The 24891-nt window shown below is 46.8% G+C and overlaps 1 protein-coding gene across 1 annotated transcript in view; it reads left to right on the forward strand.

Moving 5' to 3' along the window:
- The first annotated feature begins 5834 nt into the window (after positions 1–5834).
- The window catches only part of LOC132899892 (SH3 and cysteine-rich domain-containing protein 2-like), a 29467-nt gene continuing 10410 nt past the window's right edge, over positions 5835–24891 (forward strand). Inside the window, exons 1-3 of the mRNA XM_060941945.1 lie at positions 5835–5927; positions 11959–12250; positions 13262–13356. Coding sequence (XP_060797928.1) covers positions 5835–5927; positions 11959–12250; positions 13262–13356 — 480 coding nt within the window. The remainder of the gene's footprint in view (positions 5928–11958; positions 12251–13261; positions 13357–24891) is intronic.

Below are 24891 nucleotides of genomic sequence, written 5' to 3' on the forward strand. Positions count from 1 at the left end.
CTGTCTCAAATCACTCTCCTGTGGTCCAGGTGTGTGTACAGGTGTGTGTGTGTGTACAGGTGTGTATAAGATACAAAACGGTGTGATGAGGGACTGTATCTGCTGATGTGTGCACTAATCTATCCCATCATGCATCACTGAAAGGAAGGGGCGGAGCCTAAAGAACAATCTACAGCATTGATATTATTTATAGTAGTAGTATTTGTTACTGTTGTAAATATATTCATTATTATTTTCTCTTTCCATGTTTATAGTTTTACAGACATTTAAAAAAATATTCAGCTTATTTTATTCTTATAAATATATAAAACTCGTTTTCTGAAAACCCTGAAATAGATTTTCTCTCGAATAAAATCCTGTTATGACACTTTTACTCTGAGCTCATAAATATGCAAAACAAAAGGCTTCCAGTTATATTACCCCGCCCCTTTCTCCTGCCATGTATTTGCATATTTTAGCCTGATTGGCTCTTTCACACATGATGGTGAGGTAACCGTCTCTTGTCACGTGATCAGCTCTTTCTCATCTCTCCGATGCTGAAAAGCAGCAATTTCACAGTTAATCATGGATTTAATCATGAAGCTGATTTTATGAAGTTTATTGTGATGCACATAGTAAGTCGATATGTAGATATAATTCAGGCTGCATTTACATTCATGTCCAGGGCCGTGCAAAGACCTTTGGAGGGGCAGGGGCTCAACATTCAAAAAAGGGCACTTGGAACAAATTTTTCACACAAGTTAACTTTATTCAAAACTAAATTTCAATTGCAACTGAACATTCTGTGTGTCTTGATAGAATATGTTGTGGACGTCGTCATTCAGCCTTAAAGTGCCATTCCACCATTGGATGTATTCTTTGGCATAAAATACAATATATTTTATGACAACACGACTAGACAGAGAAATCTTTTAGCTTCAAAATGATATATCAAACATAATTTTTTGACAACGACAAGTATATTAATTTTGCGACCAAAGTCACCTACCCTTTTAATTTCCGCGCGGTAGTGAAACGTGATGTCATCGGCAGGTTCCCCTTCTTGTGTACCACGTGTCGGTCTATTTTTAGACCAGGAAACCCCCAAAGTGAGAGAGTCATTTCTCCTCGTATATGGGGGCCAAAAAAATTGCGAAAAATTGAGTTAATCTTTCAGTTAGCTAGATTTATTGGTATTAGCTAGATTTATTGGTATTATTTTTATCGCGTTCTATCCGCCATTGCTGATAATATGTGCCACGTCACACGTCACGTGGTACACAAGAAGGGGAACCTGCCGATGACATCACGCGCGGAAATTAAAAGGGTAGGTGACTTTGGTCGCAAAATTAATATACTTGTCGTTGTCAAAAAATTATGTTTGATATATCATTTTGAAGCTAAAAGATTTCTCTGTCTAGTGATACCATTTATATATGTTGTCAAAATATATTGTATTTTATGCCAAAGAATACATCCAATGGTGGAATGGCACTTTAAGTTTTCGAAGCTGCTAGAATATGTTATTAACGCCGTCGTTCAAACTAAAGTTTCCGAATCTGCCACGTTAATGAAATGGATGGAGCAAACGGTTTAAATACAGCCTCGGCGGCTTCATTAAATGATAAACAACCCTACGCATTTACTGTTGTGTTCTAAGCTGCACAATATTGCATGTTCAGATAAGAAATGAAAGGAGACTTTCAGTGTGACCCACCATGCCGTTCCTCGCACTGTCTCCCACTGCCAACCGCCTGCCAACCGCCTGCATGCGCTTTCTGCACGGAGGCGCACTGAATGCATGACGTCACGGATTGATGCCCGCATTTACATAGAAAAACGTTATTTTATAAATCTATAATTTCATATATTATTGTCAAATTGTAGAGAATATTGATGTTGGAGCTAACTTATCTTTTACAAATATTAAAAAAAAACAAAACAACAAAACAGTCCCTATGAAAAGGGCACTTTGGACAGCAAACAGAAAAGGGCCAGGGGCTAGAGCACCTGCAGCACCGGTTCATTGCACGTGGGTGTTCATTTTCACAAATAAGTTGAAATGATTATATCTCTATTGTATTATATTTTATTTATTTACATATTTTGACTCCATGTATTATACAGAATATTTATTTTGTTCACGGTTTGTATTCACTACAGCAGCTTTCACATATTGTATTAAGAAGAAGAAATCTTTATTTTATTATCCGTCACCTGCACACTTCAAGCACAGTGAAATTCATCCTCTGCATTTAACCCATCTGAAGCAGTGAACACACACTCAGAGCAGTGGGCAGCCACGCCAGAGCGCCCGGGGAGCAGTCAGGGGTTCGGTACCTCGCTCAAGGGCACCTCAGCCCAAGGCCGCCCCACGTTAACCTAACTGCATGTCTTTGGACTGTGGGGGAAACCGGAGCACCCGGAGGAAACCCACGCGGACACGGGGAGAACATGCAAACTCCGCACAGAAAGGCCCTCGCCGGCCACGGGGCTCGAACCCGGACCTTCTTGCTGTGAGGCGACAGTGCTAACCACTACACCACCGTGCCACCCTTATTATTGCACTTTGTATAAAATTGAAAACAGTCATTTAACTTTTAATAGTTTATTTTAGTACTAATTAACATGTTGGAAAATGTCAGCAAACTAACGATCAAGATGTAGAGTATATATATGTTATTTACCAGCTGGGAGGTCTGTATCGTGAAGTACCATGACCGAGGTCTTGAAAGTACTCAAGTATTCAAGGCCGAGGTCACGGTATTTCACCATACGGACCGACCTTAAGCTGGTAAATAATATATATATTTTTTTCTTTACCAAATTCTAACAGAAAACGAGAGCGCCCGAAAGGAAAAACTGTGCCGAGGCGAGCCGAGCCGCCATTTTGAATCCTCATTCACGACTGTAATGCAAATTGCTTCCTCCTCGGTATACAAGTGCACTTCCATGGCAGGAAAAAACTACATTTTGCTGCCTATGTAGTCCCGTATTTATACAAATAGGAGTCATTCAGGACTCAGCCATGTTTTTGCTCAGCGTTAGCAGCAGTTAGAGGTTTTTAGCTTTCTCCTCAAATGTTTTATTTTATTTCTTCTTCCTCAGGGGGGTAAAACTCGCTTTCGCTGTGAACACTGTCGTTATCGCTATCCATGCTGTAAAATTAATGCGATTCTCCTGAGAAATGTGAAAATAAATGTTGACAAAAATTGCTACTATGTTTGTTGTTGTTGTGAACGAGCGAGTCGCCAGAGGTCCGTAACCGGGGTCCGTAACTAGGGTCTGTATCATAGGATACGGACCCGCTCGCCAGCCAATCAGAGCGCAGGATTTGATGGAAACCGGACCACGAAAAAAAATGTTTTATTTAAATATATTTCAAATCTCAGTCACAGTAAACTGTATTATTTCTTGTCCCTGTGCAGTAATACCCTGAATGGTACGTCTTTAGTACCTTTATTTAATCTATCCCTCCACATGCTACACTTGTGCACAGGCTCTGAGTTAAACCACTGTGTTTCTACTGAGGTGCACTGGAAAGAATTGGCACAATTTAACAAATTTACCACACAGTTGTATAGAACGTCTCTGTACGCTGTGGCTTTACAGTTTCCTTCACTGGAACTGCGAGACCCGAACCTGTTCCAGCCTGACGATGCTCCTGTACACAAAGCACAGGAGCTCCATGCACAACTCGAGTGTCCTGCACAGAGCCCTGACTCAACTCAACCCCACTGAACACCTTTAGGACGAACTGGAGCCTCAACATCACATCATCAGGGTCTGATCTCACTAACAAACACAAATCCACACCCAGAAATCTAGTGGAGAGCCTTCCCAGAAGAACGGAGCACATTATAACAGGAAAAGGGACTAAATCTGGAATGAGATGTTCATAGTTATGAGGTGCACATACTTTTGGAAATATAGTGTATATTGGAACTTGAAAGTGAATATTGGCATCAGATGCAGTTCAGTTTCAGGAATAAACTATGCTCCCGACACCATGTTCCCTTCGCCCTGTTCCTTTCGCTCTGTTCCCTATGCCCTGTTCCCTATGCCCTGTTCCTTTTGCCCTGTTTCCTTCACCCTGTTCCCTTTGCCCTGTTCCCTACACCATGTTCCCTACACCATGTTCCCTTCGCCCTGTTCCCTTCGCCCTGTTCCCTATGCTCTGTTCCCTATGCTCTGTTCCCTATGCCCTGTTCCCTATGCCCTGTTCCTTTCGCCCTGTTCCCTATGCTCTGTTCCCTATGCCCTGTTCCTTTCGCCCTGTTCCTTTCGCCCTGTTCCCTATGCTCTGTTCCCTATGCCCTGTTCCCTATGCTCTGTTCCCTATGCCCTGTTCCCTATGCCCTGTTCCTTTCGCCCTGTTCCCTATGCTCTGTTCCCTATGCTCTGTTCCCTACGCCCTGTTCCTTTTGCCCTGTTCCCTATGCTCTGTTCCCTATGCCCTGTTCCTTTTGCTCTGTTCCCTATGCTCTGTTCCCTACGCCCTGTTCCTTTCACCCTGTTCCCTACGCCCTGCAAAAGGCAGTGTGTATTATGGGTAGGGTGCAGCTAATAATTTATTCATTTTTATTTGTTTGAGTGCACTCTTTACTCTCCGTGTCCTTGGATCAGATGATGGGAAATTTTTCCCGGTATTACACTGAACACTGAAGCTGAACACTGAACACTGGAGCTGAATACTGAACACTGAACACTGAAGCTGAACACTGAACACTGGAGCTGAATACTGAACACTGAACACTGAAGCTGAACACTGAAGCTGAACACTGAAGCTGAACACTGAACACTGAAGCTGAACACTGAAGCTGAACACTGAACACTGAAGCTGAACACTGAACACTGGAGCTGAATACTGAACACTGAACACTGAAGCTGAACACTGAACACTGAAGCTGAACACTGAAGCTGAACACTGAACACTGAAGCTGAACACTGAACACTGGAGCTGAACACTGAACACTGAAGCTGAACACTGAAGCTGAACACTGAACACTGAAGCTGAACACTGAACACTGAAGCTGAACACTGAAGCTGAACACTGAACACTGAAGCTGAACACTGAACACTGGAGCTGAACACTGAACACTGGAGCTGAATACTGAACACTGAACACTGAAGCTGAACACTGAACACTGGAGCTGAATACTGAACACTGAACACTGAAGCTGAACACTGAAGCTGGGATGCAGTGTCATTTTAACGCTGCTGACTTTACAGTAAACCTGCAGGGAGAGAGAGAGAGAGAGAGAGAGAGAGAGAGAGAGAGAGAGCGCGTGCGCTCTCCGCTTGTTCAGTAGTGCGCGGATGCATTAGAAGTCAGAGAGCCGCTTCTCCTCTTCTCTTCTCCTCTTTTCTCCGCTTCTCTTCTCTTCTCTTCTCTTCTCTTCTCTTCTCTTCTCTTCTCTTCTCTTCTCTTCTCCTCTTTTCTCCGCTTCTCTTCTCTTCTCTTCTCTTCTCTTCTCTTCTCTTCTCTTCTCCGCTTCTCTCCTCTTCTCCTCTTTTCTCCTCTTTTCTCCTCTTCTCTTCTCTTCTCTTCTCTTCTCTTCTCTTCTCTTCTCTTCTCCGCTTCTCTCCTCTTCTCTTCTCTTCTCTTCTCTTCTCTTCTCTTCTCTTCTCCGCTTCTCTCCTCTTCTCCTCTTTTCTCCTCTTCTCTTCTCTTCTCTTCTCTCCTCTTCTTTTCCCCGCACGCGCAATTTGGTTATTTTTTTTTATTTGAGCGCACACACTACCGGGATAAAGTCCGACACTCCTCCTCCTCATCATCATCTTCCTCCTCCTCTTCCTCCTGCTCCTCCTGCTCCTGCTCAGGCTGAAGTTTATTGTAAAGTTTCAGAGCGGTGATGACGGAAAAGAGTGATGAGATGGAGAGTGAAGTGGAGCCGCACGAGCTGCAGAGATCACCGAGCACCTTATCCATCAACACCGGGTCCAAGGTGAGACTCTCTCTCTCTCTCTCCCTCTCTCTCTCTCTCTCTCTCTCCCCATATGTTGTATTTCACATTTGGATTTCAGTCTTACAGATTAATCCAGACTAAAGTTTGAAGTGCAGCTGCTTCTGTTCTGTAAATGTGAACATCAGGGCTTCACATTAAAGCAGCTGTAAGTGACATTTCTCTCTGTAGTTATGAATGGGAGCAGCTGAACATCAGTGTGTTGTGTGTACAGTGTGTTGATCACGGCTGTTTGATCACTGGTGTGTGTGTGTGTGTGTGTGTGTGTGCTGAGAGAGGGTCGTAATCTCAGATGGAGACCTGAGTCCAGGAGTCATGTCAGGATTTCCACAAGGAAAGTTTCTGGTATTCAGAGTCGGGTTACGCAGTGGCTTGAGTCGGTTTTCTGAGTCCAGACCATTGCCTTTAAACACAAACTCTCAGCTTTAATCCTGAAAAGCAATCAGGGATAGAAAATACAGACTGAAAAAGGAAACAGCGTTGACTTCGCTGCTGAGGAAATGTCAGAGGCGATTTAAAAATGAAAAGTGAAAGATTAATATAATGATATCTGAGAGAGAATATTTTGTGAGTGTTGAAATAAATCTAATAGGAGTGTGGTGTATCACTGATATATTACTGCAGGAATATCGTCCTGGTTGTGATTTTCACATTAATCACAGGTTTAATGAAACAAAACAGTTTCCGCACTCATTATTCAGCAGCACAGAGAACCGCACTCGGTCCAGCACAGAGAACCGCACTCGGTCCGGCACAGAGAACCGCACTCGGTCCGGCACAGAGAACCGCACTCGGTCCGGCACAGAGAACAGCACTCGGTCCGGCACAGAGAACAGCACTCGGTCCGGCACAGAGAACAGCACTCGGTCCGGCACAGAGAACAGCACTCGGTCCGGCACAGAGAACCGCACTCGGTCCGGCACAGAGAACCGCACTCGGTCCGGCACAGAGAACAGCACTCGGTCCGGCACAGAGAACAGCACTCGGTCCGGCACAGAGAACAGCACTCGGTCCGGCACAGAGAACAGCACTCGGTCCGGCACAGAGAACCGCACTCGGTCCGGCACAGAGAACAGCACTCGGTCCGGCACAGAGAACAGCACTCGGTCCGGCACAGAGAACCGCACTCGGTCCGGCACAGAGAACCGCACTCGGTCCGGCACAGAGAACCGCACTCGGTCCGGCACAGAGAACAGCACTCGGTCCGGCACAGAGAACAGCACTCGCTCCGGCACAGAGAACAGCACTCGGTCCGGCACAGAGAACCGCACTCGGTCCGGCACAGAGAACCGCACTCGGTCCGGCACAGAGAACAGCACTCGGTCCGGCACAGAGAACAGCACTCGGTCCGGCACAGAGAACAGCACTCGGTCCGGCACAGAGAACAGCACTCGGTCCGGCACAGAGAACCGCACTCGGTCCGGCACAGAGAACCGCACTCGGTCCGGCACAGAGAACCGCACTCGGTCCGGCACAGAGAACCGCACTCGGTCCGGCACAGAGAACAGCACTCGGTCCGGCACAGAGAACAGCACTCGGTCCGGCACAGAGAACAGCACTCGGTCCGGCACAGAGAACAGCACTCGGTCCGGCACAGAGAACCGCACTCGGTCCGGCACAGAGAACCGCACTCGGTCCGGCACAGAGAACCGCACTCGGTCCGGCACAGAGAACCGCACTCGGTCCGGCACAGAGAACCGCACTCGGTCCGGCACAGAGAACAGCACTCGGTCCGGCACAGAGAACAGCACTCGGTCCGGCACAGAGAACCGCACTCGGTCCGGCACAGAGAACCGCACTCGGTCCGGCACAGAGAACCGCACTCGGTCCGGCACAGAGAACCGCACTCGGTCCGGCACAGAGAACAGCACTCGGTCCGGCACAGAGAACAGCACTCGGTCCGGCACAGAGAACAGCACTCGGTCCGGCACAGAGAACAGCACTCGGTCCGGCACAGAGAACCGCACTCGGTCCGGCACAGAGAACCGCACTCGGTCCGGCACAGAGAACCGCACTCGGTCCGGCACAGAGAACAGCACTCGGTCCAGCACAGAGTGCTCGTTTACATTTTGTTTATTTTATTAAACTCCCAGTTTTATTAAACTCCCAGACACAGATTAATCAAGCCATCAGATTTTAAATCGAGGTGATGAAATGGTCGTGTGTGTGTGAGGTGTCGGATATTTTATTATACTTTTGATTCACTATTTTAAATTGTTGAATTACTAAAGTCAATAATTACTACTAAAATAAAGCTGTGTGTGTGTGTGTGTGTGTGTGTGTGTGTGTGTGTGTTAGTTTGCTGCACTCTGAGTCTGTTGTAAAGAAAACATGCTCACAGTGTGAAGGGGAAACTGACTCAGCGCTCATCTGCTGCTCTTACAGAGAAACTTTAACTTCAAACATCATTTTATCCATAAAATATTCACTGCTCCAGACGAGTCACGTCTCTGATTCAGACGCGTCTCCTCCCGTGTCCTCTGTGTGGAAAAAATAAACTTTCTGTGGATTTTAAAGGAATGAATGAATTACTGATAATATTAAATGTGTGATCGTGATGTATTTAATGTTGGTGTTGAATGACTTGGTGTTTTGACAGCCAGAGTGTAAACAGTGAAACTCTAGATGAATAGGTGTGAATGAGTGAATGAGTGAATAGGTGTGAATGAGTGAATGAGTGAATAGGTGTGGATGAGTGAATAGGTGTGGATGAGTGAATAGGTGTTGATGAGTGAATAGGTGTTGATGAGTGAATGAGTGAATAGGTGTGAAAGAGTGAATAGGTGTGGATGAGTGAATAGGTGTGAAGGAGTGAATAGGTGTGGATGAGTGAATAGGTGTGAAGGAGTGAATAGGTGTGAAAGAGTGAATAGGTGTGGATGAGTGAATAGGTGTGAAGGAGTGAATAGGTGTGAAGGAGTGAATAGGTGTTGATGAGTGAATAGGTGTGAAAGAGTGAATAGGTGTGGATGAGTGAATAGGTGTGAAAGAGTGAATAGGTGTGGATGAGTGAATAGGTGTGAAGGAGTGAATAGGTGTTGATGAGTGAATAGGTGTGAAAGAGTGAATAGGTGTGGATGAGTGAATAGGTGTGAAAGAGTGAATAGGTGTGGATGAGTGAATAGGTGTGAAGGAGTGAATAGGTGTTGATGAGTGAATAGGTGTTGATGAGTAAATGAGTGAATAGGTGTGAAAGAGTGAATAGGTGTGAATGAGTGAATAGGTGTGAAAGAGTGAATAGGTGTGGATGAGTGAATAGGTGTGAAGGAGTGAATAGGTGTTGATGAGTGAATAGGTGTGAAAGAGTGAATAGGTGTGGATGAGTGAATAGGTGTTGATGAGTGAATAGGTGTTGATGAGTGAATGAGTGAATAGGTGTGAAAGAGTGAATAGGTGTGGATGAGTGAATAGGTGTGAAGGAGTGAATAGGTGTGGATGAGTGAATAGGTGTGAAGGAGTGAATAGGTGTGAAAGAGTGAATAGGTGTGGATGAGTGAATAGGTGTGAAGGAGTGAATAGGTGTGGATGAGTGAATAGGTGTGAAGGAGTGAATAGGTGTGGATGAGTGAATAGGTGTTGATGAGTGAATAGGTGTTGATGAGTGAATGAGTGAATAGGTGTGAAAGAGTGAATAGGTGTGAAGGAGTGAATAGGTGTGAAAGAGTGAATAGGTGTGAAAGAGTGAATAGGTGTGGATGAGTGAATAGGTGTGAAGGAGTGAATAGGTGTGAATGAGTGAATAGGTATGAATGAGTGAATAGGTGTGAATGAGTGAATGTGTGAATGAGTGAACGAGTGAATAGGTGTGGATGAGTGAATAGGACTGAATGAGTGAATAGGTGTGAATGTGTGAATGAGTGAATGAGTGAAAGAGTGAATAGGTGTGAATGAGTGAAGCTGTGAATGTGTGAATAAGTGTGAATGAGTGAATGTGAATGAGTGAAAGAGTGAATAGGTGTGAATGAGTGAAGCTGTGAATGAGTGAATAGGTGTGAATGAGTGAATAGGTGTGAATGTGTGAAAGAGTGAATAGGTGTGAATGAGTGAATGTGTGAATGAGTGAATGTGTGAATGAGTGAATGTGAATGAGTGAAAGAGTGAATAGGTGTGAATGAGTGAAGCTGTGAATGAGTGAATAGGTGTGAAAGAGTGAATAGGTGTGAAAGAGTGAATGAATGAAGTTGTGAATGTGTGAATGAGTGAAGGTGTGAATGTGTGAATAGGTGTGAATGTGCAAAAGAGTGAATAGGTGTGAAAGAGTGAATGTGTGAATGAGTGAATAGGTGTGAATGTGTGAGAGTGAATGTGTGAATGAATGAATGTGTGTGAATGAGTGAATAGGTGTGAATGAGTGAATGAATGAAGATGTGAATGAGTGAATGTGTGAATGAGTGAATAGGTGTGAATGAGTGAATAGGTGTGAATGAGTGAATGAATGAAGATGTGAATGAGTGAATGTGTGAATGAGTGAATAAGTTGTGAAAGAGTGAATGTGTGAATGAGTGAATAGGTGTGAGAGTGAATGTGTGAATGAGTGAATAGGTGTTGATGAGTGAATGAGTGAATAGGTGTGAAAGAGTGAATGTGTGAATAGGTGTGAATGAGTGAATGAATGAAGATGTGAATGAGTGAATGTGTGAATGAGTGAATAAGTTGTGAAAGAGTTAATGTGTGAATGAGTGAATAGGTGTGAGAGTGAATGTGTGAATGAGTGAATAGGTGTGAATGAGTGAATGAATGAAGATGTGAATGTGTGAATGAGTGAATGTGTGAATGAGTGAATAAGGTGTGAAAGAGTGAATATGTGTGAATGAGTGAATGAATGAAGCTGTGAATGTGTGAATGAGTGAAGGTGTGAATAGGTGTGAATGAGTGAATGTGTGAATGAGTGAATGTGTGAATGAGTGAATAGGTATGAATGAGTGAATGAATGAAGATGTGAATGAGTGAATGTGTGAATGAGTGAATAAGGTGTGAAAGAGTGAATAGGTGTGAATGAGTGAATGAATGAAGCTGTGAATGTGTGAATGAGTGAAGGTGTGAATAGGTGTGAATGAGTGAATGTGTGAATGAGTGAATAGGTGTGAATGTGTGAATAGGTGTGAATGTGTGAAAGAGTGAATAGGTGTGAAAGAGTGTATATGTGTGAATGAGTGAATGAATGAAGCTGTGAATGTGTGAATGAGTGAAGGTGTGAATAGGTGTGAATGTGTGAATGAGTGAAGGTGTGAATGTATTTCCTGGTTCCGTGTTAAAGTGTCACTCGCAGGAACAGTAAAGCAGGTTGGTCAGTGTGACACGTCGAATAATCTCAACCAATCAGAACTGTGAGAGATTGAGTTCCATTACAGAAAGAACTGTGGAACATGACAATTTAAATACATTGATTACTGACTTTCTGTCTGTCTCTCTGTGTCTGGCTGTCTGTCTCTCACTGTCTCTTTATCTCTGTCTCTCTCTCTCTCTGTCTTTCTCTTTTTGTGTCTGTCTGTCTCTGTCTCTCTGTGTGTCTTTCTCTGTCTGTCTCTCTCTCTCTGTCTCTCTCTATCTCTCCCTGCCTCTCTCTCTCTGTTTGTCTATCTCTGCCTCTCTCTCTGTCTGTCTGTCTCTCTCTCTGTCTCTCTCTGTGGCTGTCTGTCTCTCTCCCTCTCTCTCTCTCTCTCTGTCTCTCTCTGTCTGTCTGTCTCTCTCTCTCTCTCTGTCTCTCTCTGTGGCTGTCTGTCTCTCTCCCTCTCTCTGTCTCTCTCTCTGTCTCTCTCTCTATCTGTCTATCTCTCCCTCTCTCTGTCTCTCTCTCTGTGGCTGTCTGTCTCTCTCCCTCTCTCTGTCTCTCTCTCTCTGTCTCTCTCTATCTGTCTCTCTCTCTCTCTCTCTGTCTCTCTCTGTGGCTGTCTGTCTCTCTCTCTATCTGTCTATCTCTCCCTCTCTCTGTCTCTCTCTCTATCTGTCTGTCTCTCTGTCTGTCTCTCTCTCTGTCTGTCTGTCTCTCCCTCTCTCTGTCTCTATCTCTCAGCAGATGTTGAGGTTAAAGCGTTCCTTGGCGTTTATGCGCAGTAAGAGTGTGGAGAATTTCTTCCAGCGCTCCTACAGCGACGCCCGTCTGCCTTCTGATGTCATCGATGATGCCCTGCCCCCATCCCCGCCTCTGCTTCCAGGTTCACCGTTGCCCAGCGAGAGCCCCAAACCATCTTTAAGCCCCTCCTTCCTGGTACAGCAAAAGCTCCGCCCTGCACAAACACACTGCTTCCTGGATTACGTGTTCCGTCGACCAACCAGCTGTCAGCTCTGCAAACACGTCATCGTGGGTGAGCGGCATAACACCGGCTGTGTCTCAAATCACCACTGCGTAGTGAGATCACTCTTAATCATAGTGGAATCTCCATCGGGCAGTAACATAGCAATGAGGCTAATCCAGCTAATGAGTAATGGACGTCTGTGTCCTTCATATCGTCCCTTTAAAATGTTCAGCTGTGGAATTGTGGATTCTGATTGGTCTGAAGGTGTTGATTAATTTTCTGTGACAGCAGCAGGGCGTAGGAGGGAGGGGGTGGTGGAATAATAATACAACTCATACCCCTTTTCCACCAACAGGGAACGGGTTCTGTTCTTGTTTGTGCACCAAATTTTGACCCGTTCAGAGCATTTCGACTAAAAATAAACTGGTTCAGATCCTGAAAAGTTCGTTCCCAGCTGAAACCAAAACATCGCTGGTTTTTCCACCCTGAACCGTGATGACATCAGGGGGCATGTCATTATTTTGGAGAGGAAGCGGAGCGCAGTCATGGAGAACGCAACAGAAAAGGAAACATCTTCAGAAAAAATGGACCAAAAACAAATATCAGCAATAACAGAACAGAAGCTCGCAGGTAATCACCGCACACCGCCCTCTTGCTGCAACTGTTTACTCCTGCTGTGCCACGCCCTCCGTTCATCACACATACGTGATTACAACAGTTCTGATCAAAAACTAATGAAAACGTGGGCCGGTTCACTAGCTGGCACCAAGGTTCAACGAATCCTGTAAAGAACCGGTTCAAGAACCTGCTCAATGTTGGTGGAAAAGAGGTAACAGTGATCAGATCTCAGAGTGAGGATTAGAACTGGATCACATCGTCAGAGACGCATCACACTGGTGTTTAAACCTGCATGTGTAACCTAATTCACTCTCCGTCTGTCTGTCTGTCTGTCTGTCTGCATGTGTAACCTATTTCACTGACTCTGTCTGTCTGTGTCTGTCTCTCTGTCTGTGTGTCTGTTTGTCTGCATCTGTCTGTGTGTGTGTGTGTGTGTGTGTGTGTGTGTGTGTGTGTCTGTAGGGAATTCTAAACAGGGTCTGCGCTGCAGGACGTGTAAAATCTCAGCTCATCTCTGGTGCACTGCAGAACTCTCACAGCAACCATGCCAAGGAAAAGTATGTCTCTCTCTCTCTGTCTGTCTGTCTCTCTCTCTCTGTCTGTCTGTCTATCTGTCTGTCTGTCTGTCTGTCTGTCTCTCTCTCTCTCTGTCTTTCTAAAACCCTCTTTCTATCAGTATTGTCTACACTAAGAATAAGGAAAGATCAACTGTGAATTAAATGGATGCCCTGAGAGAGAAGTGTGCTCGAGTTGTGTAGACTACAGGAGAGAAGTGTGCTAGAGTAGTGTGCACTACAGGAGAGAAGTGTGCTAGAGTACTGTGCACTACAGGAGAGAAGTGTGCTAGAGTACTGTGCACTACAGGAGAGAAGTGTGCTAGAGTACTGTGCACTACAGGAGAGAAGTGTGCTAGAGTAGTGTGCACTACAGGAGAGAAGGTGTGCTAGACTACTGTACACTACAGGAAAGAATTGTGCTCGAGTTGTGTAGACTACAGGAGAGAAGTGTGCTAGAGTAGTGTGCACTACAGGAGAGAAGTGTGCTAGAGTAGTGTGCACTACAGGAGAGAAGTGTGCTAGACTACTGTACACTACAGGAGAGAATTGTGCTCGAGTTGTGTACACTACAGGAGAGAAGTGTGCTAGAGTAGTGTGCACTACAGGAGAGAAGTGTGCTAGAGTAGTGTGCACTACAGGAGAGAAGTGTGATAGAGTAATAATAATAATAATAATAATAAGTTAAATTTATATAGCGCCTTTCAAAAAACCCAAGGACGCTTTACAACTATAGACAAGGAAAGAAAAAAAATATATATATAATAAAAAATAAAAAGTCCACCAAGTAGAGGTCAGGATGTAATTCCCATGGTGTAGCAGCCACAGTCCCACCAAAAGGCACACGAAAACAGGTCCCACATCTCCAGCACCGCCGTCGTGACGCCGTCAGCAACATTGCTCGAACACCATGCCATGGATCCACAAAGCGAGCACAGAAGCACCGCCATGCAGAGCGCTGGTGTGTCCCAAACCGCCTGCACAGCCGCCGCGACACCACCGAGCAACATCGCTCGGAACATCACGCCAAGCATTAAAGCACAGAGCGCTGGACAACCATGATGTAAATTGAGCAACAGGCTCACTGCAGTCCATAGCTGGGAGCACAGGCACCACCCACAGCGAACCAAGGCCTGGAGGGAACCGACGCCCCAAACTGGGTCCGGAGCTACACCACAACCGGCGGACAAAACACTCAAACAAACACCAAACTACACAAACACACAAGAAAGAAAAAAAATAGAAAAAGAAATAAAATAAGAGCTCCGGTGAGAAGCGGCAGCCAGAACGCGCATGACGTACTCTCAACCTCAATCTCAAGAGTAGTGTGCACTACAGGAGAGAAGTGTGCTAGAGTAGTTCTACTCTAGTGTATCTGCTGCATCCTTCCTGCTCTCCTCTCCTTCTTCATCACTGAACACATCATCTCCTCTTGTCTCAAGGCCAGCAAGATCTTCCCCTCCTAGTCCCTGGATGTCTGAAACACTTCACTCCTACAGAATCGGTCTCCGTGCAGCAGAGAGGAAGTGGAGAAAATCCAGGGCCCTTGATGACCTTTTCCATTACTCGTCTCTCCTTGCTGAGTTCTCAGCCTCACTCAAATCAGCCGAGATGAAGTTTTATCACTCCAAAATTCACACCTCCATCTCTAACCCTCATCAACTGTTTTGTTTTGTCTTCTCTCCTCAAGTCTCCACCAGCTGCACCTCAGTCCTCCATCACTGCAGAGGACTTTGCAGTGTTTTTAGAAGATCATGGCCATCCACAGCACCTTCTCCATGCCTGCCTCACCCTTCCAACCCCCTCCTCCCTGTCTCTTCCCCCTTGCTCTCTGCTCTTTCCACTTATTATGTCTCCCAGCTCCTGCTCTCTCACCATCTGACCACCTGTACCCTTGACCCTATCCCCTCATCTTTCCTCCAGACCATCACTCCTGACATCCTCCCATTTATCACCTCCCTCATCAACTCCTCCTTGTCCTCTGGACACTTTCCCTCCAGCTTCAAACGGGCCCACATCACCCCTCTTCTGAAAAAACCCACCTGAGACCCCTCTGTCATCCAGAACTACTGCTCCATTTCTCTTCTCCCCTTCCTGTCAAAGACACTTGAATGTGCTGTTGCTAACCAATTCTCCTTTTTTCTCTCATGGAACAACCTCCTGGATCCTCACCAGTCCAGCTTCCGAGCCAGACACTCAACTGAGACTACACTTCTGTCATTCAGTGAGGCACTTCATGCAGCACGTGCTGCCTCCCTCTCCTCAGTCCTGATCCTCCTTGATCTCTCTGCTGCATTTTACACTGTTGATCACTCCATCCTCTTGCCATCCTTATCAGTTGTAGGGATCTGTGGGACAGCCTTAGACTGATTGAAGTCCTACATGTCTGGTCACTCCTTCCAGGTTACCCAGTCTGGTACTGTATCAGCACTACACCCACTTACCACCGGTGTCCCTCAAGGTTCAGGCCTTGGTCTGCTTCTCTTTTCCCTCTACACCCAGTCTTTTGGCCCAATTATCTCTGCTCATGGTCTATCCTACCACCGCTATGCTGATGACACCCAACTGTTTCTCTCTTTTCCTCCTTCTGACACTTATGCCGCTTTTCCACTACAAACGCGGCTGAGCCGTGCCGTGCCGAGTCGAGCTGAGTCGAGCTGAGCGGGGCTGTTGGAGTTGCATTTCGACTACAACCGCGCTGAACCGTGCTGGCTGGAAGTGGGTGGACACATTGGGTGGAGTTAGCGAAAGTGGGTGGACGTCACGTGATGTCGTTAAGCAGCGCAAACAGTGACATCAGTGACAGTGGCGGAACAAGTCAGAGCCGGGCCGGGGGCGGGGCAAATGACCGGACCCTTTATTAAAGCTTATCATAACATCATTTTAGGCTACAAAATGTCCGCAACTGCGGTGTTTACCAATTTCAACACTACCGGGTGCAACTATGTTATTTAGTACATCAAGTCCTTCAAACGAACATGTAACTCAGAAACAAAAAACATTAGGATACTGTACATGGCTCATAATAAAACATCAATAGCCTATACTGCGCACATTATTTGAAGGGCATACGAATGAGCGCTCAGAGGTTGCAACGGTGACAGGAAGAGTCAGAAATAAAAGGAGGGCGGTGCAAACCTCACTGAATGCGCTGTGTTTACCAATTTCAACACTACGGGGTGCAACTATTATTTTGGACATTAAGTCCTTCAAACGAACATGTAACTCAGAAACAAAAAAACATTCGGCGACATACTGTACATGGCTCATAATAAAACATCAATAGCCTACTGCGCGCATTATTTGAAGGGCATACGACGAGCCTTGCGCTCCGCGAACTTGTCCACGATGCTCTGTATGTCACTGATTCAGTGAGCTTTTAAGCGGTAGTCTCACGACCCGAATAGTAAACAATAAACATGGAGGACATGGAGTCGTTAGTGTTGCTGGTTTTGGTGCTGTGGCTTGTTGTCACCGACAACGCGGACAGATACTGGCAAGAGCGTATAGATGAGGCGAGGCGCATAAGGCTTCAGAAATTCTCGTAATTCGTAATTATTCTTCTTCCGGGTTTGCGGTGTTTACAGATCCCAGCGCGCTCGCGGGGCGTGTGTGGGCATGTGAGGACACTCCTCCTCACCAATCAGTGCACAGGGGAGTGTCTGCTCACGCCCCCAGACTCACTCGGCACGGCTTGGCTCGCTTCAGCCCCACTCCAAAACGGTGCGAGTTTTAGGGGCTAAGCAGGGCTGAAACGAACTGAGTTGTGCTGGTTTTTGGTAGTCGAAACGCGAGCCGTGTCGGGCTGAAGTGAGCTGAAGCGAGCTGAAGTGAGCTGAAAAAGGGTAGTGGAAAAGGGCCATTAGATCTCTGCTCACATCTCTGCTTGCCTGGGTGAGAGCCAGAACTGGATGGACAACTATCACCTGAAGCTCAACCCAGGCAAGACAGAGGTAATCTACATTCCTGCTCCATCCTCTCCACCCATGGACATTGTCCTTTCCATGGGGGACATCTCTAGGTCTCCCTTCACCCAGTGCAAAGAACCTAGGGGTTGTGTTCGATGACAAACTCTCCTCCTCAGCGAACATCGCTGCAGTGACCTGTAGATCGCTGCAGTGACATGTAGATTCCTCCTGTACAACAGCCAAAGGATCCACCCTTTTCTCACCACCTACTCTACTCAGCTCCTGGTCCAAGCGCTGATCCTCTCTTGGACTACTGTAACTCTCTCCTTGCTGGCCTTCCAGCTTCTGCCATCAGACCCCTGCAGCTCATCCAGAATGCTGCAGCTTGCCAAGTCTACAACCTCCCTCATTCTTCCCATGTCAATCCTCTGTTTGCTGACCTGCACTGGCTACCTATCGCAGCTCGCATCAAATTTAAGACATTGGTGCTAGCTTACCAGGCTCTCAAGGGATTAGGGATAACCCTGATCCAACCCTACACACCAGCCAGATCCCTATGCTCCACTACTACTGGTCACCTGGTCCCTCCTCCTCTCTGCTCCTGCCCTGCCCACTCAAGACTGCTGTCTGTCCTGGTTCCCCGTTGGTGGAATGACCTTCCCACTGAGGTCAGAACTGCCGACTCCCTGACCACCTCCAAGCACAGACTGTGAAGACTCACCTCTTCAGGCTGCACCTCTCCCCTTCCTCCCTGCCCACTGTGTAACTGCGTTTCGGTCTAGACCAACCCAGGCTGTGTATGGTCTCGCCTGGGCTTAGCTGTTTTGAGTTCTTTAGTTGTACTTTATATGGTTGGTTTGTTTCCTTGGCTGTTTGAGTATTGGTACTTCAGCAAAATATTACACTAAGTATTGCTGTCACTTGTTCAGTTGGCACTAGAACTTTCTTGTCTAGAAGTTCAGCACTTTGTGTACCTGACTTTTGCATTCATTGTACATCGCTATGGATAAGAGCATCTGCTAAATGCCATGTAATGTAATGTAATGTAATGTAATGTAGTGTGCACTGCAGGAGAGAAGTGTGGTAGAGTAGTGTACACTACAGGAGAGAAGTGTGGTAGAGTAGTGTACAGTACAGGAGAGAAGTGTGGTAGAGTAGTGCACACTACAGGAGAGAAGTGTGGTAGTGTACACTACAGGAGAGAAGTGTGGTAGAGTAGTGTACACTACAGGAGAGAAGTGTGGTAGAGTAGTGCGCACTACAGGAGAGAAGTGTGCTAGAGTAGTGCGCACTACAGGAGAGAAGTATGGTAGAGTAGTGCGCACTACAGGAGAGAAGTGTGGTAGAGTAGTGCACACTACAGGAGAGAAGTGTGGTAGAGTAGTGCGCACTACAGGAGAGAAGTGTGCTAGAGTAGTGCGAACTACAGGAGAGAAGTGTGGTAGAGTAGTGCGCACTACAGGAGAGAAGTGTGGTAGAGTAGTGCGCACTACAGGAGAGAAGTGTGGTAGAGTAGTGCGCACTACAGGAGAGAAGTGTGGTAGAGTAGTGCGCACTACAGGAGAGAAGTGTGCTAGAGTAGTGCGCACTACAGGAGAGAAGTGTGCTAGAGTAGTGCGCACTACAGGAGAGAAGTGTGGTAGAGTAGTGCACACTACAGGAGAGAAGTGTGCTAGAGTAGTGCGCACTACAGGAAAGAAGTGTGGTAGAGTAGTGCACACTACAGGAGAGAAGTGTGCTAGAGTAGTGCACACTACAGGAGAGAAGTGTGCTAGAGTAGTGCGCACTACAGGAAAGAAGTGTGGTAGAGTAGTGCACACTACAGGAGAGAAGTGTGCTAGAGTAGTGCGCACTACAGGAGAGAAGTGTGGTAGAGTAGTGCACACTACAGGAGAGAAGTGTCATAGAGTAGTGCACACTACAGGAGAGAAGTGTGGTAGAGTAGTGCACACTACAGGAGAGAAGTGTGGTAGAGTAGTGCACACTACAGGAGAGAAGTGTGGTAGAGTAGTGCACACTACAGGAGAGAAGTGTCGTAGAGTAGTGTACACTACAGGAGAGAAGTGTGCTAGAGTAGTGCGCACTACAGGAGAGAAGTGTGGTAGAGTAGTGCGCACTACAGGAGAGAAGTGTCGTAGAGTAGTGCACACTACAGGAGAGAAGTGTGCTAGAGTAGTGCACACTACAGGAGAGAAGTGTGGTAGAGTAGTGCACACTACAGGAGAGAAGTGTCGTAGAGTAGTGCACACTACAGGAGAGAAGTGTGCTAGAGTAGTGCGCACTACAGGAGAGAAGTGTCGTAGAGTAGTGCACACTACAGGAGAGAAGTGTGCTAGAGTAGTGCACACTACAGGAGAGAAGTGTGGTAGAGTAGTGCACACTACAGGAGAGAAGTGTGGTAGAGTAGTGCACACTACAGGAGAGAAGTGTGCTAGAGTAGTGCGCACTACAGGAGAGAAGTGTGGTAGAGTAGTGCGCACTACAGGAGAGAAGTGTCGTAGAGTAGTGCGCACTGAAGGAGAGAAGTGTGGTAGAGTAGTGCGCACTACAGGAGAGAAGTGTGGTAGAGTAGTGCGCACTACAGGAGAGAAGTGTGGTAGAGTAGTGCACACTACAGGAGAGAAGTGTGGTAGAGTAGTGCACACTACAGGAGAGAAGTGTGGTAGAGTAGTGTGCACTACAGGAGAGAAGTGTGGTAGAGTAGTGTGCACTACAGGAGAGAAGTGTGGTAGAGTAGTGTGCACTACAGGAGAGAAGTGTGGTAGAGTAGTGCGCACTACAGGAGAGAAGTGTGGTAGAGTAGTGCACACTACAGGAGAGAAGTGTGCTAGAGTAGTGCGCACTACAGGAGAGAAGTGTGGTAGAGTAGTGCACACTACAGGAGAGAAGTGTGGTAGAGTAGTGCGCACTACAGGAGAGAAGTGTGGTAGAGTAGTGCACACTACAGGAGAGAAGTGTGCTAGAGTAGTGCACACTACAGGAGAGAAGTGTGGTAGAGTAGTGCGCACTACAGGAGAGAAGTGTGGTAGAGTAGTGCACACTACAGGAGAGAAGTGTGCTAGAGTAGTGCGCACTACAGGAGAGAAGTGTGGTAGAGTAGTGTACACTAAAGGAGAGAAGTGTGGTAGAGTCATGCGCACTACAGGAGAGAAGTGTGGTAGAGTAGTGCGCACTACAGGAGAGAAGTGTGGTAGAGTAGTGTACACTACAGGAGAGAAGTGTGGTAGAGTAGTGCACACTACAGGAGAGAAGTGTCGTAGAGTAGTGTACACTACAGGATAGAAGTGTGGTAGAGTAGTGTACACTACAGGAGAGAAGTGTGGTAGAGTAGTGCACACTACAGGAGAGAAGTGTCGTAGAGTAGTGCACACTACAGGAGAGAAGTGTGCTAGAGTAGTGCGCACTACAGGAGAGAAGTGTGGTAGAGTAGTGTGCACTACAGGAGAGAAGTGTGGTAGAGTAGTGCGCACTACAGGAGAGAAGTGTGGTAGAGTAGTGCACACTACAGGAGAGAAGTGTGGTAGAGTAGTGCACACTACAGGAGAGAAGTGTGGTAGAGTAGTGCACACTACAGGAGAGAAGTGTGGTAGAGTAGTGCACACTACAGGAGAGAAGTGTGCTAGAGTAGTGCACACTACAGGAGAGAAGTGTGCTAGAGTAGTGCACACTACAGGAGAGAAGTGTGGTAGAGTAGTGCACACTACAGGAGAGAAGTGTGGTAGAGTAGTGCACACTACAGGAGAGAAGTGTGCTAGAGTAGTGCACACTACAGGAGAGAAGTGTGGTAGAGTAGTGCACACTACAGGAGAGAAGTGTGGTAGAGTAGTGCGCACTACAGGAGAGAAGTGTGGTAGAGTAGTGCTCACTACAGGAGAGAAGTGTGCTAGAGTAGTGCGCACTACAGGAGAGAAGTGTGGTAGAGTCATGCGCACTACAGGAGAGAAGTGTGGTAGAGTAGTGCGCACTACAGGAGAGAAGTGTGGTAGAGTAGTGCGCACTACAGGAGAGAAGTGTGGTAGAGTAGTGTACACTACAGAAGAGAAGTGTGGTAGAGTAGTGCGCACTACAGGAGAGAAGTGTGGTAGAGTAGTGCACACTACAGGAGAGAAGTGTGCTAGAGTAGTGCGCACTACAGGAGAGAAGTGTGGTAGAGTAGTGCGCACTACAGGAGAGAAGTGTGGTAGAGTAGTGCACACTACAGGAGAGAAGTGTGCTAGAGTAGTGCGCACTACAGGAGAGAAGTGTGGTAGAGTAGTGTACACTAAAGGAGAGAAGTGTGGTAGAGTCATGCGCACTACAGGAGAGAAGTGTGGTAGAGTAGTGCGCACTACAGGAGAGAAGTGTGGTAGAGTAGTGTACACTACAGGAGAGAAGTGTGGTAGAGTAGTGTACACTACAGGAGAGAAGTGTGGTAGAGTAGTGCACACTACAGGAGAGAAGTGTCGTAGAGTAGTGTACACTACAGGATAGAAGTGTGGTAGAGTAGTGTACACTACAGGAGAGAAGTGTGGTAGAGTAGTGCACACTACAGGAGAGAAGTGTCGTAGAGTAGTGTACACTACAGGAGAGAAGTGTGGTAGAGTAGTGCACACTACAGGAGAGAAGTGTGCTAGAGTAGTGCGCACTACAGGAGAGAAGTGTGGTAGAGTAGTGTACACTAAAGGAGAGAAGTGTGGTAGAGTCATGCGCACTACAGGAGAGAAGTGTGGTAGAGTAGTGCGCACTACAGGAGAGAGGTGTGGTAGAGTAGTGTACACTACAGGAGAGAAGTGTGGTAGAGTAGTGTACACTACAGGAGAGAAGTGTGGTAGAGTAGTGCACACTACAGGAGAGAAGTGTCGTAGAGTAGTGTACACTACAGGATAGAAGTGTGGTAGAGTAGTGTACACTACAGGAGAGAAGTGTGGTAGAGTAGTGCACACTACAGGAGAGAAGTGTCGTAGAGTAGTGTACACTACAGGAGAGAAGTGTGCTAGAGTAGTGCGCACTACAGGAGAGAAGTGTGGTAGAGTAGTGTGCACTACAGGAGAGAAGTGTGGTAGAGTAGTGCGCACTACAGGAGAGAAGTGTGGTAGAGTAGTGCACACTACAGGAGAGAAGTGTGGTAGAGTAGTGCACACTACAGGAGAGAAGTGTGGTAGAGTAGTGCACACTACAGGAGAGAAGTGTGCTAGAGTAGTGCACACTACAGGAGAGAAGTGTGCTAGAGTAGTGCACACTACAGGAGAGAAGTGTGGTAGAGTAGTGTGCACTACAGGAGAGAAGTGTGGTAGAGTAGTGCGCACTACAGGAGAGAAGTGTGGTAGAGTAGTGCGCACTACAGGAGAGAAGTGTGGTAGAGTAGTGCGCACTACAGGAGAGAAGTGTGGTAGAGTAGTGCGCACTACAGGAGAGAAGTGTGCTAGAGTAGTGCACACTACAGGAGAGAAGTGTGCTAGAGTAGTGCGCACTACAGGAGAGAAGTGTCATAGAGTAGAGTACACTACAGGAGAGAAGTGTGGTAGAGTAGTGTACACTACAGGAGAGAAGTGTGGTAGAGTAGTGCACACTACAGGAGAGAAGTGTGGTAGAGTAGTGCACACTACAGGAGAGAAGTGTCGTAGAGTAGTGTACAGTACAGGAGAGGAGTGTGCTAGAGTAGTGTACACTACAGGAGAGAAGTGTGGTAGAGTAGTGCACACTACAGGAGAGAAGTGTGCTAGAGTAGTGCGCACTACAGGAGAGAAGTGTGGTAGAGTAGTGTGCACTACAGGAGAGAAGTGTGGTAGAGTAGTGTACAGTACAGGAGAGGAGTGTGCTAGAGTAGTGTACACTACAGGAGAGAAGTGTGGTAGAGTAGTGCACACTACAGGAGAGAAGTGTGCTAGAGTAGTGCGCACTACAGGAGAGAAGTGTGGTAGAGTAGTGTGCACTACAGGAGAGAAGTGTGGTAGAGTAGTACGCACTACAGGAGAGAAGTGTGGTAGAGTAGTGCGCACTACAGGAGAGAAGTGTGCTAGAGTAGTGTACAGTACAGGAGAGAAGTGTCGTAGAGTAGTGTACACTACAGGAGAGAAGTGTCGTAGAGTAGTGTGCACTACAGGAGAGAAGTGTGGTAGAGTAGTACGCACTACAGGAGAGAAGTGCCGTAGAGTAGTGCGCACTACAGGAGAGAAGTGTGCTAGAGTAGTGTACAGTACAGGAGAGGAGTGTGCTAGAGTAGTGCACACTACAGGAGAGAAGTGTGGTAGAGTAGTGCACACTACAGGAGAGAAGTGTGGTAGAGTAGTGCACACTACAGGAGAGAAGTGTGGTAGAGTAGTGCGCACTACAGGAGAGAAGTGTGGTAGAGTAGTGCACACTACAGGAGAGAAGTGTGCTAGAGTAGTGCGCACTACAGGAGAGAAGTGTGGTAGAGTAGTGCGCACTACAGGAGAGAAGTGTGGTAGAGTAGTGCACACTACAGGAGAGAAGTGTCGTAGAGTAGTGTACACTACAGGAGAGAAGTGTGGTAGAGTAGTGCACACTACAGGAGAGAAGTGTGCTCGAGTAGTGCACACTACAGGAGAGAAGTGTGGTAGAGTAGTGTGCACTACAGGAGAGAAGTGTGGTAGAGTAGTGCGCACTACAGGAGAGAAGTGTGGTAGAGTAGTGCACACTACAGGAGAGAAGTGTGCTAGAGTAGTGCACACTACAGGAGAGAAGTGTCGTAGAGTAGTGTATACTACAGGAGAGAAGTGTGGTAGAGTAGTGTACACTACAGGAGAGAAGTGTGGTAGAGTAGTGCACACTACAGGAGAGAAGTGTCGTAGAGTAGTGTACACTACAGGAGAGAAGTGTGGTAGAGTAGTGCACACTACAGGAGAGAAGTGTCGTAGAGTAGAGTACACTACAGGAGAGAAGTGTGGTAGAGTAGTGTACACTACAGGAGAGAAGTGTGGTAGAGTAGTGCACACTACAGGAGAGAAGTGTCGTAGAGTAGTGTACACTACAGGAGAGAAGTGTGGTAGAGTAGTGTACACTACAGGAGAGAAGTGTGGTAGAGTAGTGCACACTACAGGAGAGAAGTGTCGTAGAGTAGTGTACACTACAGGATAGAAGTGTGGTAGAGTAGTGTACACTACAGGAGAGAAGTGTGGTAGAGTAGTGCACACTACAGGAGAGAAGTGTCGTAGAGTAGTGCACACTACAGGAGAGAAGTGTGCTAGAGTAGTGCGCACTACAGGAGAGAAGTGTGGTAGAGTAGTGTGCACTACAGGAGAGAAGTGTGGTAGAGTAGTGCACACTACAGGAGAGAAGTGTGGTAGAGTAGTGCGCACTACAGGAGAGACGTGTGCTAGAGTAGTGCGCACTACAGGAGAGAAGTGTGGTAGAGTAGTGCGCACTACAGGAGAGAAGTGTGGTAGAGTAGTGCGCACTACAGGAGAGAAGTGTGGTAGAGTAGTGCACACTACAGGAGAGAAGTGTGCTAGAGTAGTGCACACTACAGGAGAGAAGTGTCATAGAGTAGTGTACACTACAGGAGAGAAGTGTGGTAGAGTAGTGCACACTACAGGAGAGAAGTGTGCTAGAGTAGTGCGCACTACAGGAGAGAAGTGTGGTAGAGTAGTGTGCACTACAGGAGAGAAGTGTGGTAGAGTAGTGCGCACTA

This window comes from Neoarius graeffei, chromosome 16 (genome assembly GCF_027579695.1).
Source record: "Neoarius graeffei isolate fNeoGra1 chromosome 16, fNeoGra1.pri, whole genome shotgun sequence".
In the NCBI taxonomy this organism is placed as follows: Eukaryota; Metazoa; Chordata; class Actinopteri; order Siluriformes; family Ariidae; genus Neoarius; species Neoarius graeffei.